At 38.0% G+C, this 15,468-nt stretch overlaps 1 protein-coding gene across 1 annotated transcript; it reads left to right on the top strand.

Moving 5' to 3' along the window:
- The first annotated feature begins 386 nt into the window (after positions 1-386).
- LOC132785313 (neurotensin receptor type 1) lies at positions 387-6,905 on the top strand. The gene is given in 8 exon segments (XM_060791355.1): positions 387-2,850; positions 2,912-3,077; positions 3,154-3,286; positions 4,972-5,019; positions 5,021-5,171; positions 5,254-5,468; positions 5,569-5,679; positions 5,756-6,905. Coding segments are annotated over 8 exon segments (2,043 nt in total). The 5' UTR covers positions 387-2,462; the 3' UTR covers positions 6,587-6,905.
- Positions 6,906-15,468: the final 8,563 nt, after the last annotated feature.

Raw genomic sequence — 15,468 nt, 5'->3', positions numbered from 1 at the left:
AAACACACACACATAGACAGACACAGATTGTGCGACGAAATTGAATTGTTCTGACTTTAATTGAGCCTATGTCAACACTTGGCATTCATTAAATTGGCTAAAGGAGCATCATTAGCAATGTCCTTGCCCAGTTGTAATCGTAATTGTCTAGCTGCGCGCCACCTCAAGCATTTTAATGTGCCACTAAATAAGATTAACTGCATGCCACAATATTAAGCATTTGCATTTTTATTTCAGCATCAGCGAGAGAGAAGAGCGAGATGCTGTCTCCGAGAGAAACAAGAGAGAAAGCGCCGTCGCAGTATCTCCAAAAAAGCAACCGGTAGTTCTTGCTGCGCTGTCGGCGTCAGACGTCAACTGCGGCAGCGGCAGCGACTGCTGCGTCGCTGTTATTGTGTTGGCCAATATGCTGCGCGCTTTTGGCCAAAAAATCAGTTGCTGTTAATCGGATGCTGCAGCCAGTTGTCGCTCGTGGGCCGAGCTGCGAGTTTTACCGAGTCGCTGACGAACCTCAAAACGTGAATCGTCTCTTTCGTGTCTTTTTCGTGAATCGGCGTGAAATACTACTATATAATATAGTATAAATTTACATAAACCCCAAAACTGATCTACATTAAAATAAAAAGTAAAAAGACGCGCAACACGCAACCGCAATCGATAGTGGAGACAACACAATAAAAAAGTATGACTTAATAATCATCAAAAGTGTATAAGTTCATAAACCTTGTTAATAAACCATCAGCATCAGCAGCATCATTAACATTTTAGCGAAATGTTACTAATAAGCAAATATTCCAAAATGCAATTCGTGTATACAAAATGAGTTTCATTTCATCACAAAAAGAAAAAAAAAAAGTGAAACACATTTAAAAAACCCAAAAGTGCAATGCTCGCCAAAGATCTGGAAACAATATCAAAGCAGTTCAAAGCAATAAAAATCAAAAATTAAAGATAAAGCTAAAAACAAAAAAATAAAGTAAATAAAATTGTGGCAGGCGGCAACATTTTATAAATTTAAATTAAACGTGTTTTAAATGCACAAAACGTTAAGCGAAAAGAGTTGCTTGATTAACAAAAAAAAAAATAACAACAGAAAAAAAGAATAATTAATTGGCATAAAGTGAATTGAAAAACCCCAAAGAATATAATGCAAAAGAGTTTCAGTTGTCGCCACTTTTCTGGCATCATCACTGTGGCATTTGTTACTCGTATCTCTGGCGATCAGTTGGCTAAGTTATTCATTAGGCCAAATTCGGTGCATAGTTGATGTCCACTTAAGGCAAAAACCATAAAATTCTTGAATTTTTAAATGAACACAAAATCAATTTCATATGCAAAAGCGTTTGCTCAAAAAGTAAAAAGAATAATTAAAGTTATGTATATGAAATATATAATACAAGAAACATATAAAAGGCACTTTATGGTCATCGATGAACCATAATTTTTTGAGTGCGTCGCGCGAATTTGCGAATTTGAATTCGAAACCGAAACTGAAACCGAAACCGAATCAAATTCCTATTGGCCATCGTTCAACGCCCATAGATGCGAAGCGCCCCTTGATCACTTGATCACCTGATAGCCAAGCAGACGCCCAACACACATATGCAGATAGTTAACGAAAACGATACAAAGCAGAGCTCTACATGAGGGAGAGAGAGATGAGAAACCAGTTTCATATAATAATAAAACACAATTCGACAACATTCTTGAAACGTGCATATTTTGTATAAATACATATTTATAACAACACACAACACACAAAACACAACACGCAGCAATATTTTTATTTATTTTGTTGTTGTTTTTCTGTATTTGTTTTCGGCGAGATACATACACTTATAATAATAATGTCATCTAAAAGCTGTTAGCCGCCTTTTTACGACAATGCTCGTCGTCTTGAATGAATAAGTTCGTGTGGATATCTCTGAATATTAGGCATACTTATTAGCTGCAGAGTTCAGCAGCTCTTCTCCGTTGACCTTGAACCAAAAGCAAAGATTCCACTCCACCCTCAAGAAGCAAACTCATTGTCCTGTGGATGTATTTGCCTCTGTTTGTGATACATGGCAGTGTTTCGAGTATTTCAATTAATTTCCACTTAGCAATGCAAATTAATTTCATAAGAATCTGTCAAGGACATTCAGACACCTGACACCCAGGCCCAAGCCCAGGTGTCTGCCTGCAATCCTTAGATTGGCTAATGTTTAATTCTGTGTGACGGGTGAAACAAAGAGACAGAGCGAGAAAGACAGACTCTAACGAATTATTGATGCGAAAAGTTTGTGTATTATTATTGAAGCATTACTGCCAAATGGTCAGAAGACAAATTGAAAACCTTTAAAATAAATGAAATTGCAATTTATAAATTTTTGTCCTTTCCTTTCCATATTCCCTCTAGCCGTCTGTCCAATTTGGACTATCAAATGATATTTTAACTGAGACACACACGTACACTGATTCACATGTCGTCTGAGATGTGGGCAACAAATGTGTCTACGGGGGGCGTTGGCATAGGCAGCTTCAATGGCACGCCCCTTTTGTCAGACCTCCAGATGCTGCACAATGAAAAATTCTTTCTGAATTTAACCCAAGTGCTGAACATATCAGTCGACAACTTGACCAGCCTGCTGCAGGGCATCGAAACCGAGGATCTGCTGGAGCCATACACAATGCCAACGAGCATGGGTCTTTTGGCCACGTTAAGCGTTGGCTATGCTCTCATCTTTGTGGCTGGCATATTGGGAAATTTAATTACCTGCATTGTGATCTCACGCAACAACTTTATGCACACGGCCACAAATTTCTATTTATTCAATTTGGCCATATCGGATCTGATACTGTTATGTTCGGGTAGGTTTGACGAATGAGGTGAAGTGTGTGACTTTTGGTAGTTTACTAATCACTTTTATAGGCATGCCACAGGATCTGTATAATCTCTGGCATCCCGACAATTATCCCTTCTCGGACAGCATTTGCATATTGGAGAGTGTGCTCTCCGAAACAGCCGCGAATGCCACTGTGCTGACCATCACCTCGTTCACCGTGGAGCGTTATATTGCCATTTGCCATCCGTTCAGGTAAGTTAGTGCCTCATTGAGTGCCCCAGCCATAGCCGTTGCCATTTTGAGTTGATTGATGTCAGTTCGCCCATAGGCAACACACCATGTCGAAGCTGTCGCGTGCCATAAAATTCATCTTTGCCATTTGGATAGCTGCCCTCCTGCTGGCCCTGCCACAAGCCATTCAATTCTCGGTGGTGACTCAGGGCGCAGGTTCATCGTGTACGGTAAATGTTGTTCAGCCACTTAAGTCTTGTTTTCTCTTACAGCGCATTTGAGTCGATTGCATAACTTTAGGCATTACGATTTACTGGGACTGTAGTAGGGCACTTGGATACTCTCTTTAGTGTGGTATGAAGTGGGTGCTAAAACTTTGATGTAAAAGCAGAAGGAGCGTCAGATTAAATAAAAGACTTGCATGAACTTTTGCTGTTTGATCAACACAACATATGTCGAGAAGTTCATACTGGCTGCTGAGTAAATAATTGCTTAGTTGTCAAGTGAGGAGGATTAAAGAGAACATATGTTAACTTAAATGAAGATGGATTAAGGGATTGAAGCAGAGCTAGTAAGAGCTGATAGAAAAGTAATAAGTACATACAGCATCATATTTAATACACAGTAATAAAATACTCCAATGTTTTTGTTAAGCTTAATCAAAAAGTAGCTGGTAACAAATTATTTTTGTTGTATATAATACAGATATTTTAAATCGTATCTCCCAATCACACAACATGAATTAAAATATTTATGCATAGATCGAAAGAGCTGATTTATTTAAGTAATGTGCGAATGGGTCTGACAACGCCAAGTAAGCGAACTATTGATTGCAGAAGCTAGAGATGCTTAGGAAATGCACGACAATCGATCATAAGTAGAGGGACGATTACTTTGTGACGAAGAAGCTAGACACACTAACGACGACAACTTAAGTTAATCAAACAAACAGGATAACCTAACATAAAGATATTCATTTAATAAATCCCACAGTAATATTATTTATAAGTAGGAAATATTCCATCTCAATCAACACAAAGTAATAAAGAATGCTACATCAAAAAGTAGTTAGTAACTAAAGCAGATAGTAATATAGATATTTTAATATGTGTATCTGCCAATCAAACATCATCCCTCCAGCATGAATTAAAGAATTTAAGCATAGCTGGAAAGAACTGAAAGAAATAACCAAAAATATGATTGCATCTCAATCAACACACAATAATAATGTGTGCTAAAATTTTGTATAACTAAATCAAAAAGTAGTTAGAAAATGATTTCTTTTTGCGTAGACAGCAACCATAATATAGATATTTTAATATATGTATCTGCTCATCACACATCAACCGGCCAACATGGCGTATGACCAACAGATTATTAGCAATTTATATCAAAGTCAATTTACATTGTCATAAAAATCACATAGCAATAACAAATTGGTTTTCATTGTTTGCTGTTTTAAAGAATTGAGAATTAAACTTCAGTTTAAATAAACGAAACAAGAGCTGATAGCAATAATATGCAAAGTTTTCGCTACGAGAACTTGCTTTAAATGCATTAAATTTGCGACTGAACTGAATCATTTTGTTGTGTTTTTTTGCTTCACCGGCATCTTTTATACTAGATATTTCTATCATGCAATCGATAATAAAAAAAGCGACGCATTAGCATAACGTTAACTCCGGTTTCATTGATTTGATTTAGTTTATGTGCATTAGGTTTAATTTACATATTAGATGCATTAATCAAAATGAAATAAAAAAAAAAACTGGTAGCAAACAATAGAAATGCAAACAGCAATCGGAAGATTTCGAAGGGTATTCATAGTTCGGCAAATCGTTATGAAGCGTTATGCTCTGTGCGCACTCTGCACTCTGTTATGATTTATTTATTTCATTTATTTTCCCTTCAATAGATGAATAACGACTTCTTCGCACATGTGTTCGCTGTTTCCGGCTTCCTCTTTTTTTGGCGGACCAATGACGGCCATCTGTGTGCTTTACGTGCTGATTGGAATAAAGCTAAAGAGGAGCCGTCTCCTCCAGGCTTTGCCACGTCGGTCGTACGATGTAAACCGTGGCATCAGCGCACAGACGCGTGTCATCCGGATGCTGGGTGAGTGGAGGGTGGAGGACATGATGAGCTGCCTGAGTTTGACTTGCTAATGATTTCGACATGTTCTACCTTCCATATGCAGTGGCTGTGGCTGTTGCCTTCTTCATCTGTTGGGCGCCATTTCATGCGCAACGCTTGATGGCGGTTTACGGCTCAACGTTCCGCATCGAGTCGCAGTGGTTCAACGATGTATTCAGCATATTGAACTACACTTCCGGAGTGCTCTACTTCCTATCCACGTGCATCAATCCGTTGTTGTATAACATAATGAGCCACAAGTTCCGAGAGGCCTTCAAGGTGAGTGTGTATGTGGCAACGTGAGCTCATCGTGTGGTTGTCTTAGCAGCCAGACTGAATGTTGATTAATAATGTGTTCGAACTGTGTGTGTGTGTGTAGGTCACATTGGCGCGACAATTTCGACTGTCTGGAAAGCATCAGGGTCAGGGATTACCGCATGCCTACAGCGCACTGCGACGCAATCAGACGGGATCACTGCGTCTGCACACGGTGAATACACTCGCAAATGGAATGCATAACGTAGGCTTAACTTGACCCACGACATACTCTAACTCTCTTTCTGTAGGATAGCGTACGCACAACTACAACGCTGACCACTCTCAATGGCAGCACTGCGAATGGAGGCGTGGCAGCTGCTGGAGGAGCTGCGCGTAGTTCGCAGCGCTTGCAACGTGGCTCGCTGAACAGTTCGCATGCCACGCTGTTGAGCACACAGAGTCGCAGTCGTCAGGATTTGTTTGCAACACGTGCCACAAGCGCTGAGGCAGCAGCAGCGGCGGCAGCAACAGCTGCGGCACATCCGCCTGCTCATCCACATCCGCATCCACATCGCACGCTGCAAACGCAAATATCGCAATTATCATCGGTGGGCGATGCCCACTCGCTGCTGGAGGCGGAGCTGGGTCAGTGGCCAGAGGAGCAATACGAACTTTCCGCTCGCCATAAATGCCAACAGCAGCAGCAGCAGCATCCAGCTGGTTGTCTCTCCTCCCAGCCTGCCATGGGGGCGATTGACGAGTTGAGTTGTCAGTCGAGCGTGGGAGGAGGAGCCTTTGATGCTGGCAGCATGGGTCTCTCTCGTTCCCGTCTCAAGCTGACGCGCATCACGCGGCACTTGCCACAATCCCCTGCGAGTGAAGTGGCAGCAATGTCAACGCCAGCCATGGAGCCTGGGGCAACCACAAGATGTAGCGGGAAAGTGCGTAAGGCAAAGGCCAAAACGTCGAAGACATCAAGTGCTCTGAAAGGTCTGCGAGCCAAATTGAATTGGCGTGGCAGGCACAAAGATGGCGCCACCAATGGAGCCATCGACCATGGTGATAATGTTGGCCACAAGTCGCCGTCAACAACAACGACAAGGCCAACGACAACGACAACGGAACGTGCTCTTTATTGAAAGCACTTCAAGGAAAAGCAAAATGTGTCGCCAAATTTCGGAGGGGGAAAACACACACGGGTCTGGGGGGACAGGTACATAACTGTGATAAGAGCAGCAGAAGCAGAAACACAAACTGAAACTGAAACAGAAGCATCGAAGCATCTCGGCTGGTTCCAGCGCAAAAAACAATTCCAAGTTGTGGTCAATTAGTAGCCGCTTCTATTCCTAGCACATATTACACACTTAGTCATAAATTTTTTCCTGCATGTACTCCTAATGTTATTACTGATCTGCTCAATTGTTTGTCTTGAATAAAGCAGAATATATTTCACTAGAATTCCACTTTATTAACTTCCCTTTCTCTTATTACTCGGTTGTCGAAATGGAGTCTCCAGGCTAAATAAATTCCATGTAAGTTTTAAGCACACCACGCGCTGACTCTAAACCATAATCCCCGGCAATTAAGATGTCTATCGGACGCATAAATTCCCATTTGGTCTAGACGTTGGCAACTCTCTGTCGAGTGGTTTAACAGGCGACTGCGAAAACTGCCAACTGTAAATTCACATCGCTCATTTTCTACTGGCTAAACTGTGTGTGTGTGTGTGTGTGTGTGTGTGTGTGTGTGTGTGTGTGTGAGGATGTGTTACGGATGTGTGAGAACGTGTAGAAGTGCATGTCTTTCTGTCCTTGACTAATTATTGCAAGTAATTGGAGAAACACAAGCCTGGACATACCCGGCGTATGATTAATTTGCTGAAGTGAAACAATATTTTGTAGTCAAGAGCAAAAAATATTTATTGCAGATTATAATATAGCACCAATCTTTTAATAATTTCTGATTTAATTATATTAATTTATCCACTTGCACATATCAGGCCTACGTGACATATGAATAATTTACTGAAGTGAGAAAATACTACTTTAATATTTCCAAAATTCAATATTAGGAATTTATATATTTACATATCTCAGGCATACCTAGCGTATGATTAATTTACTAAAGTTTTATTCATACATATTATGAAATCAAATTCAAAATGGATTTAATGGAAATAATTTTATATTATCTACTCTAATGTTTTAGCATATTTTTGAAATATTTAAAAATTTACAATTCAAATAGAAAAAGATAAACTACCTAATTTAAAATAAAAACGTAATTTTTATAGGAAATAGAGTAAGATAAACCGAAATTTATCAAGAAATGTATATACTCGTTTCATCGCATATGGCCAGACTTTGTAAAGTGCCAGCTGTGCACTTTTTGGCGCTTTTAGTTTTAATTGTGCCGGGCGAAAAATTAATTTAGGGACGGAGTCAAATTTGTGGTTAAGCGAAAAGCGGGCGGACACATGTTAGCCAAAAATAAATGGTTTTGAATTCATAACATGAACATCAGCAGCATGTGTTGAAAAGTTTTCAGAATACAGTATTTGCACAATTTCTAGGTACAACTCTGACCACAAAAAGTGAATTAATGTGCAATTATACGGGCTACTAGGTAAAACACAGCTCGGTGGTTTCTCAACTTTAATATAACAAAATGTTACCGAAATAAAATGATCTCATTCAGCATTAAATAAGCTAACTATTTAGAATATTTATGCAGAAAATATCTGACTTAGTAGTAGGAAAACTATTAAAATAATATTTAAAAAAGAGCAAACTAAAGTAGATATTTAAATCATTCACATATTTGTTAATTTTCCATATTTGTCACAATTTCCATTCCGTCTAGCTGAACTCACAACATTTTTTCTCACTGATGTCATAAAAAAATGGGCAAAATAGAATTAACTACTTAGTTCTGCGATACAGCTTAGTTGCCATATATAATATTTGCAAATTATTCACTCGAGCGTTTGAATGGCATATGTTTCTTTAGTATGCTAATCATGTGCTTTATAACCGGCGACAGGGATTCTCTAAAAACATTTAATCAAATTTGCGCAGGAATTTACTTATCATTATCGTTGTCCACATCAAAGCGAAAGCGACAGCAAAAGCGAAAGCGAAAGGCTATGAAATAGTTTCGATGAACTTCATCATTTTTATGGGAGCAGAAAGAACATGGCAATATTTTGCAGACTTGAGTGAACGTTACTTTGGCAACCACACAATAAATTTTATTGTCCTTTTTTTTGTGTTGTGCCATCGAATTTACTATCACTTTACCCTCAATTCAACTTGTCTCGATGGGCAGACAACGAGAATTGTATCATTCAATTTACGGGCAAATAAAAACGACTGTTCTTTCTCTTTTTGTTTTTGTTTTTGCTATTTTAAATTCACTAATACGTTTTTGTTTATACACACACCAGCACACACACATATGTGAGTGTGGTGGTCATAACGCATAAATTGAATACGAGAGGCGATTGGAGGCGTCGTCCTCGATATAAATAAGAGTTGTGGAAGCCAGTTAGGCTACGTTACGGCAATAAACTCTCGATTCCATTTGTATGTATGAGTCGTGTGCGCCTTTGTAAATGTACTATTGCTGTGTGCCTTATCAATTGGGGGCGTAACCTTGTGGGCGTTATGGCGGAGCAGCAATTAAGCCATAAAATATTGTTGCCTACTTTTCGCGGCACTCGACGATGCTTTGGCTTTGGTTGCGGCGATAAACGTGAAAATTGAAATTATTTATCGACTACTAAATTGCCGCCAACTTACATAAGTCTCAATTAATTAGCACACTGAAATTAGAGTATCGTTTTCATCGTAATTTCGGCATTACATAAGCAGCTTGTAGCCAAACATTTGCATGGCAAATAACAAACTACTTCGAAATAGTCGAGCACACGCTCCATGTCTATGAATTGGCATCTCTCTGAATCTCAGCCTTCAAGTCGAATTCTTGCATAAATGTGAATTTGAGATGCGAAACATGTCGGGCGTGCTAGACGAACACCCTTGCCCACACACAGAGTGACCAAGAGTCGTAAAGTACGAGCACAATTCATGGTATCGAAGTCGAAGTTGTGAGTCTGCATTCCGTTCTGGTTGGCACGTAGGACTCATTGTTGTTGTGGGGGATTTATGTTAAAGCCAGGCGCATACACGCATCAAATCTTTGGCATTTGACTCTTGGCCATAATGTCCTGACTGCCCTGCCTTGACTTTTTTGCATGGCTGATGATCTTTCTATTTCCTTTTGTCTGAATTTCTTTTTTGAAGTGAATCGGAGGCGGGGGCAGTAGTTGTTTCATTGTGGTATTTTGCACGTTGTTAGTGGCCCCTGGGACAGAGTGTGTGTGTGTGTGTATTTGTCGTAGTCGTAAAATGGAATTTGTTAGCCAACGAGAGAGTAAACACATACACATCAGATTGCCTAAATGCCAAATAAACTGCAATTCAATCACACAACACACGCTCTCTCGATGCCTACCAAAAAAATAAAAATAAACTAGCAAAATTATTTGTAAAAGTCTTTGCCACAAATTGCTGACAGTCCCTTAGGTAATACTTACGTACAAAGTTGCGATGTGAATTCGAATTTGTCTACTTCGGAGGATGTCATGTTGACAATGCTAGTCAAGTAGTGTCAACTCAATACAGCAAATGCCACACATAACATGCCGAGTGTCAATGTCAGTTTCTATGGCGACCCATTTGACCCGTTGCAAATTTTGTTGAATCCTTGTAAATAGTAATTTTATGCAACGCCTCAACTCTCGAAAGCATTCACGACAAGTCTTCGACAAACATTTTAGAGATTATTGAAATGTTTGCGCAGAACATTTGACTTGTTGTTGACTTCAAAACGAATCGAGACTTAAATAGCACAAGCTTGGTCTGGGCTAAATCAAGTCTTACATCAGTCGCATTTAAGATGAACAAATTGAATTCATTAAGATCGCATCAAAATAACAAAATTAGAAAAAGAAGCAACAAAATATATTGAACGAGCTACCTAAAAGCCACAGTTCGATCGATTAACTACACGTGTTATTGTTTATTTATTTTAGAATTTCTTAATTTATGCAAGAAATTTATTGTCGCGCGACAAGCGGGTTTCAATCCATGAACCACAAGCGACTCACCGATTGATCCACATACTACTTATAAAAATACACACACCAGACGAATGCTGACTCAGGCTTTTAAAAGAAATAGTCTGACAGATTTATGTAAAGAGTTTTGGGTTGTGCCTAATAATGCCATTGCTGATGTCGTTTGGCCATGTTATTTAGATACAAAGTGCGAAATCTGAATACTCTTTTATGTAAAATGTAGAATCAATACATCAAATTCTGAATAATTAATTAAATGGTATAAATATAAATTTAAAAATAAATAAATTAATACAATGATGTTTACAGAGATAAATAATATTATAATAATATAATATAATGTTATAATGTTATAATATACATAGTATAGTTTGATTTAATTTAGTCAATATTCAGCTGATACCGATTGCTTAGTGCCTATCGATATACAAATACTAATCGATATTAAAGTGTCTATTGACTAGCCTCCACCTTTGTTACATAAATGTTAATTTAAGATTCACATTTTAAAACGCAATTCTGTGTCACAAAATTCGACAGAAAACTTTAATACATTTCTGAAGAAGATGCCATAGGAAACTGTTTGTGAATTATCAAGACTAAAAGCCATTGAGTTGATGTTTACGATGAAAGTAAGTCAAGTTAGTTGTTGGTGGGATATTCCAGAGCCTGGCAACGATAAGGACATTAGGAAAGCCATTCAAGATAAAAACGTAGACAGTTCTTAAGCTAGTTGTCCACTGTTTGTTTGATAAATTGGCACACTTTAAGAGGAAATATTGGTGTCATAACGAGCAGCAGATTCAAGCTAAATCTCATATGCTTTTTCTGTAAAAGTAAAGCACAAAAATTTCAACCAAATCTAATTGGAAATTAGGTTAAGCAAAAATTTAAGTAAATCTTATTCACGAAATTTCTGAAGAAATTGCAGACAACAAAATAAAAATCCAGCTTAAGCAGCTTTCAAAAAAAAAGAGAACACAAAAAAGAAAAAAAAAAGAATTTGCGAAAAAATGCGAGGCATTTAAAACGGAAACGCAGTATTTATAGCGACTCGTAAAAAAATCGCATAACACAAAGAAATGAAATGAACGAAATGATTGAATTAAATGGCGACATAACAAGCCTAATTAATTGTAAACAAGCCATGAAAAACCGCAATCGCAAATGCAAAAAGGCAAATGGTAAAAGGCGTATGGCTGCCTTTACCTATAAGAGTGCGTACATGAATAGGGAAGGGTTTAATAACAGACCCCCTCGATCCTCTCTCGACCATCAAGTGAAGCACTTTTCCATATATGTATGTCGCTTGTTTATGCCGAGTAAAAGCGACTGCAACGGTACTTTCACTGTGTGTGTGAGTGAATAAAGAATGACGGCGTCGTCGACATTTGCCATTTGTACGCCAAACAATAATATTGTGATTGAATTTTCCGAGTTCCGAGTAGCTGCTGCAGACTGTATTGCGGCGTGTGACAATTGTCGAGTCATACAACAAAGTGGCATTTTATTTATGTCAACACGGAAAACAAGTTGTTAAGTCAATGTGGTGTCATAATGATTGAACGCTACACTTGCAGAGTCTTTTCGCTTTAGATGTTAACAAATACAAAATAATCTTCTATCAATTGTGCCATTAACCCCGATCGCGCCAGACAAGCGCTTGAGAGTCTCTATGCAAATCCAAACAGATGCAACGATCGTTTATTTAAGAACTCATAAAGAAATGTGGTCTAGAATATTTTGGTATTTATATTCTTTGAAATTTTGTAAACATTTTGAGAGCATATGCGAAATTTTGTGTGTTGGGGGGTTCTCAATAAATAATACATCACATTAGATTTGTTGCTCTCGGGTTAATACCATATATTTCATATATAATTGCGTCGGCAATTCTCCTTTCTTTGCATTGCTGTATTCAAATTCATATTTTTATTTCATATTTCCCAGCATGTTTTGAGTTGTTGTTTGAGTAATGGTAGCGCCGGGTAAAGTGGCGACAACAATGATTGCCGTCAGCGGTGCCAAATACCTCATTCGTCAATAAAAATGTGATTCATTGTGACGGGTTTGTTGCAGCTTCACAGTGCCACAAATCAAAGTCTGGGCTATAGGCGCACTTTGTTAGCAACTTAATTTGCGAATAAATAAGTAGTCAAGTGCTTTAAAATACCCTCTTGGTTATAATATATAAAAAAAAATACTTCAATACATGGCATTAATATACCAAAAATGCTAAAATATACCATATAAATGTACCGAATAAATATTTATATATACATATATAATAAATATACCGACAAATATACCAAATAAGATATTCAAATCTAAGGAAATAATTGAAAGTTTTTTGTCAACAGTTTGCAGTAGATTCATGACGATGGTTTTCTCTACTTTCAGAGGGTATCTTTTGGTCGCTTATACCCCTTAATAATTTTGCTGTTTAAGTAAGATTTATGCGACGGCAGCGCAGTCAACGCAATATGTGTGCGTCTCGATTTATTTATAGCCATAAAAATGAGATAGGTATAGAGTGCGAGTGAGAGATGAAGATAGAGAGAGTGAGGGGAAAAGCTGCACTGATTTGTCAGTTCATTAAAAATTAAGATGTGAAAATGTTAATGAATTTTATGTGCATGATACAGCGACCACAGCTGTCAGATGATTTGGACACTTGGACAGATCCCCCCCCCTCCAAGACCAGAAGATGTCATCCGTGTGGTTCTTAAATTTATGTTCGTTATTTATGTGGGCGCGTGCAATCGTAATCCTGTCCCGAACAAATTGGTAAAAGGAACAACGGTGAATTGCAACGCTAATATTGCACTTTGAATTCAAATGCAATTCGCATTGTCAGTTGTTGCAATTTGTAGAGCCGAGGAAAATTTAAATAAATGCTAGCAACGTCCGTAGCGTAACGCAATCGAAACTTTGCCAATAAAGGAGGCTTAGCAGGAAAAAGGCAGAGCAATGCAAAATGGAAATGAAAATGGAAATGGAATCGAAGATAGAAATGGAGATGGAGTTACCCGCATAAGATAAACGCACGGGTCATGACATAAACAAACGACAAATGCAAGCAAACGAATCGGAAACGAACCCAAACACAAAACTCAAACCCAAACTTAAATGCGTTAATGGAAATTGCTTACGCTTGACGCACGAAAAATCTAGCTGATGGCCATTACTTACCATATGCAAAATTAAGTATACGCAATGTGCAAACAGTCGAAAACGTTTCGTTTGCTGCTGAATGCGCAATGAGGCGAAATTCGCGGATTCGCTTCCATTCAACGTAGTTTACTTTAATCGAATTACATCACGAAATAATACGATTGCTTTAAATGCAACTGTCTGCCAACAGCAATGAAGGTTTGGTCGATTTGCCATATTCGCCGTTTGTTTAGCCATTTGTATGTATTTTTCTATATTTATGACCTTGTTTGTGGAACCAGCGACATGCGGCCATAAATCATATGTCAAATTCTGGCTTAGCCAGAAACTAACAACAACAACAACAACAGTAGAAATAGAGAAAAGAAATTGACAACAGTCCAGACAGTTTGGACTTTAGATAAATAGAAAGTCGACGCGAAACTTAAGCATTCAATTAAAATGATAAAAGCGCATTTTTAAGACCAATTCATTGCGCCTTTGCTTTGGCTTCGGCAACGGCTTAGAGTTCAGTCACATCACGCATACGCCGCATATGCAAGCACAGATGACTGCACATATCACGAGGCATGGAGTGTTGGAGCTTGTCTGGGTGGCATTTAATTACAGCCAGTCGCGTCATTAAAGACTTTTTATAGTACTTCTTTGCAAAGATTTTTATTGCCAACGACATCAGCAGCAGTTTTATGCCGTTTTATGCATTTTTACATACACAAGAGAAAGTCTGCCAAGAGTCAGGCAGGCAGATAACAGGTTCGAATGTGCTCAGCCACCCACAACATCAATCTGCATACATAAAGGACAATAAAACTACGCATCAGCAGTTGGCTGTCCATCTAGTAAATATTGTTCAATAAATATGTAAACGTACCGTGAAATCGATGAACTGCACAAATTTGAATAAAACTCAAAGGATAAAATCTCATTTTTTGCGCGCCACTGTAAATATTCCCACTGACTAATAAAATATTAATACATTATGTCTGTGAGAAGTCATTCAAATGGTTGCGGGGTCGCATTCAATATACCTTCAAGTGTATTTGAAATTGTAACAAATAAATAATGTAATCAATTTTGTGTTTAGTTAAAATACAATTAAAAGAATGAAGCAATAAATTCAATGTAAATATGCATTGTTGTATATACCATTCCAATTAATATGAACAGGGTATAAACAAGCGCAAATTAAATGAATTTCCAGTTTTCATTTCGTTTATTATTTACCTCAATGACTTCTATCGTTTGTGCTTGTTGCTTTAATGACTTGAATATCTTAAATATAACAAAAATGCGTAGATCAATTTTGAATAAATAACTAGAAGAGCTTTGGTAAACAAAAAAGGAATATAAGTTCAGTACTTCTTATTTACCAACTTTGTTTATACTATAAGTTAAATTCGTATGTGCATATATTAGGAATTCCGCCAATCAATATATTGTGTATTCTGTTTGATATGCGAAAACTTTCTCAATCTTCAAGTGAATAACAAAGATATTAAGTGAATGTACTCTGTCCTTATTTTGCAATGCAAACTTGAGTGAAAGCCATGGCTTTAACAGCTGCCAAGTTGAGTCAATCGTTGCATTGGCCAACGGAAGTGCTTCAAGTGTTGCGGGGATCAATTTAAGTGCCACTAATTAGCCAATGGACACAACAGATGCCCCAGTTTCTTACTCCTCTTTCTGGCTCTGCTGCTGACAATTTAA

The sequence above is a fragment of the Drosophila nasuta genome, chromosome 2R (assembly GCF_023558535.2).
Source record: "Drosophila nasuta strain 15112-1781.00 chromosome 2R, ASM2355853v1, whole genome shotgun sequence".
Classification (NCBI taxonomy): domain Eukaryota; kingdom Metazoa; phylum Arthropoda; class Insecta; order Diptera; family Drosophilidae; genus Drosophila; species Drosophila nasuta.
Note: the sequence above shows the minus strand (reverse complement) of the source record. Positions and strands in the feature narration are given on the sequence as shown.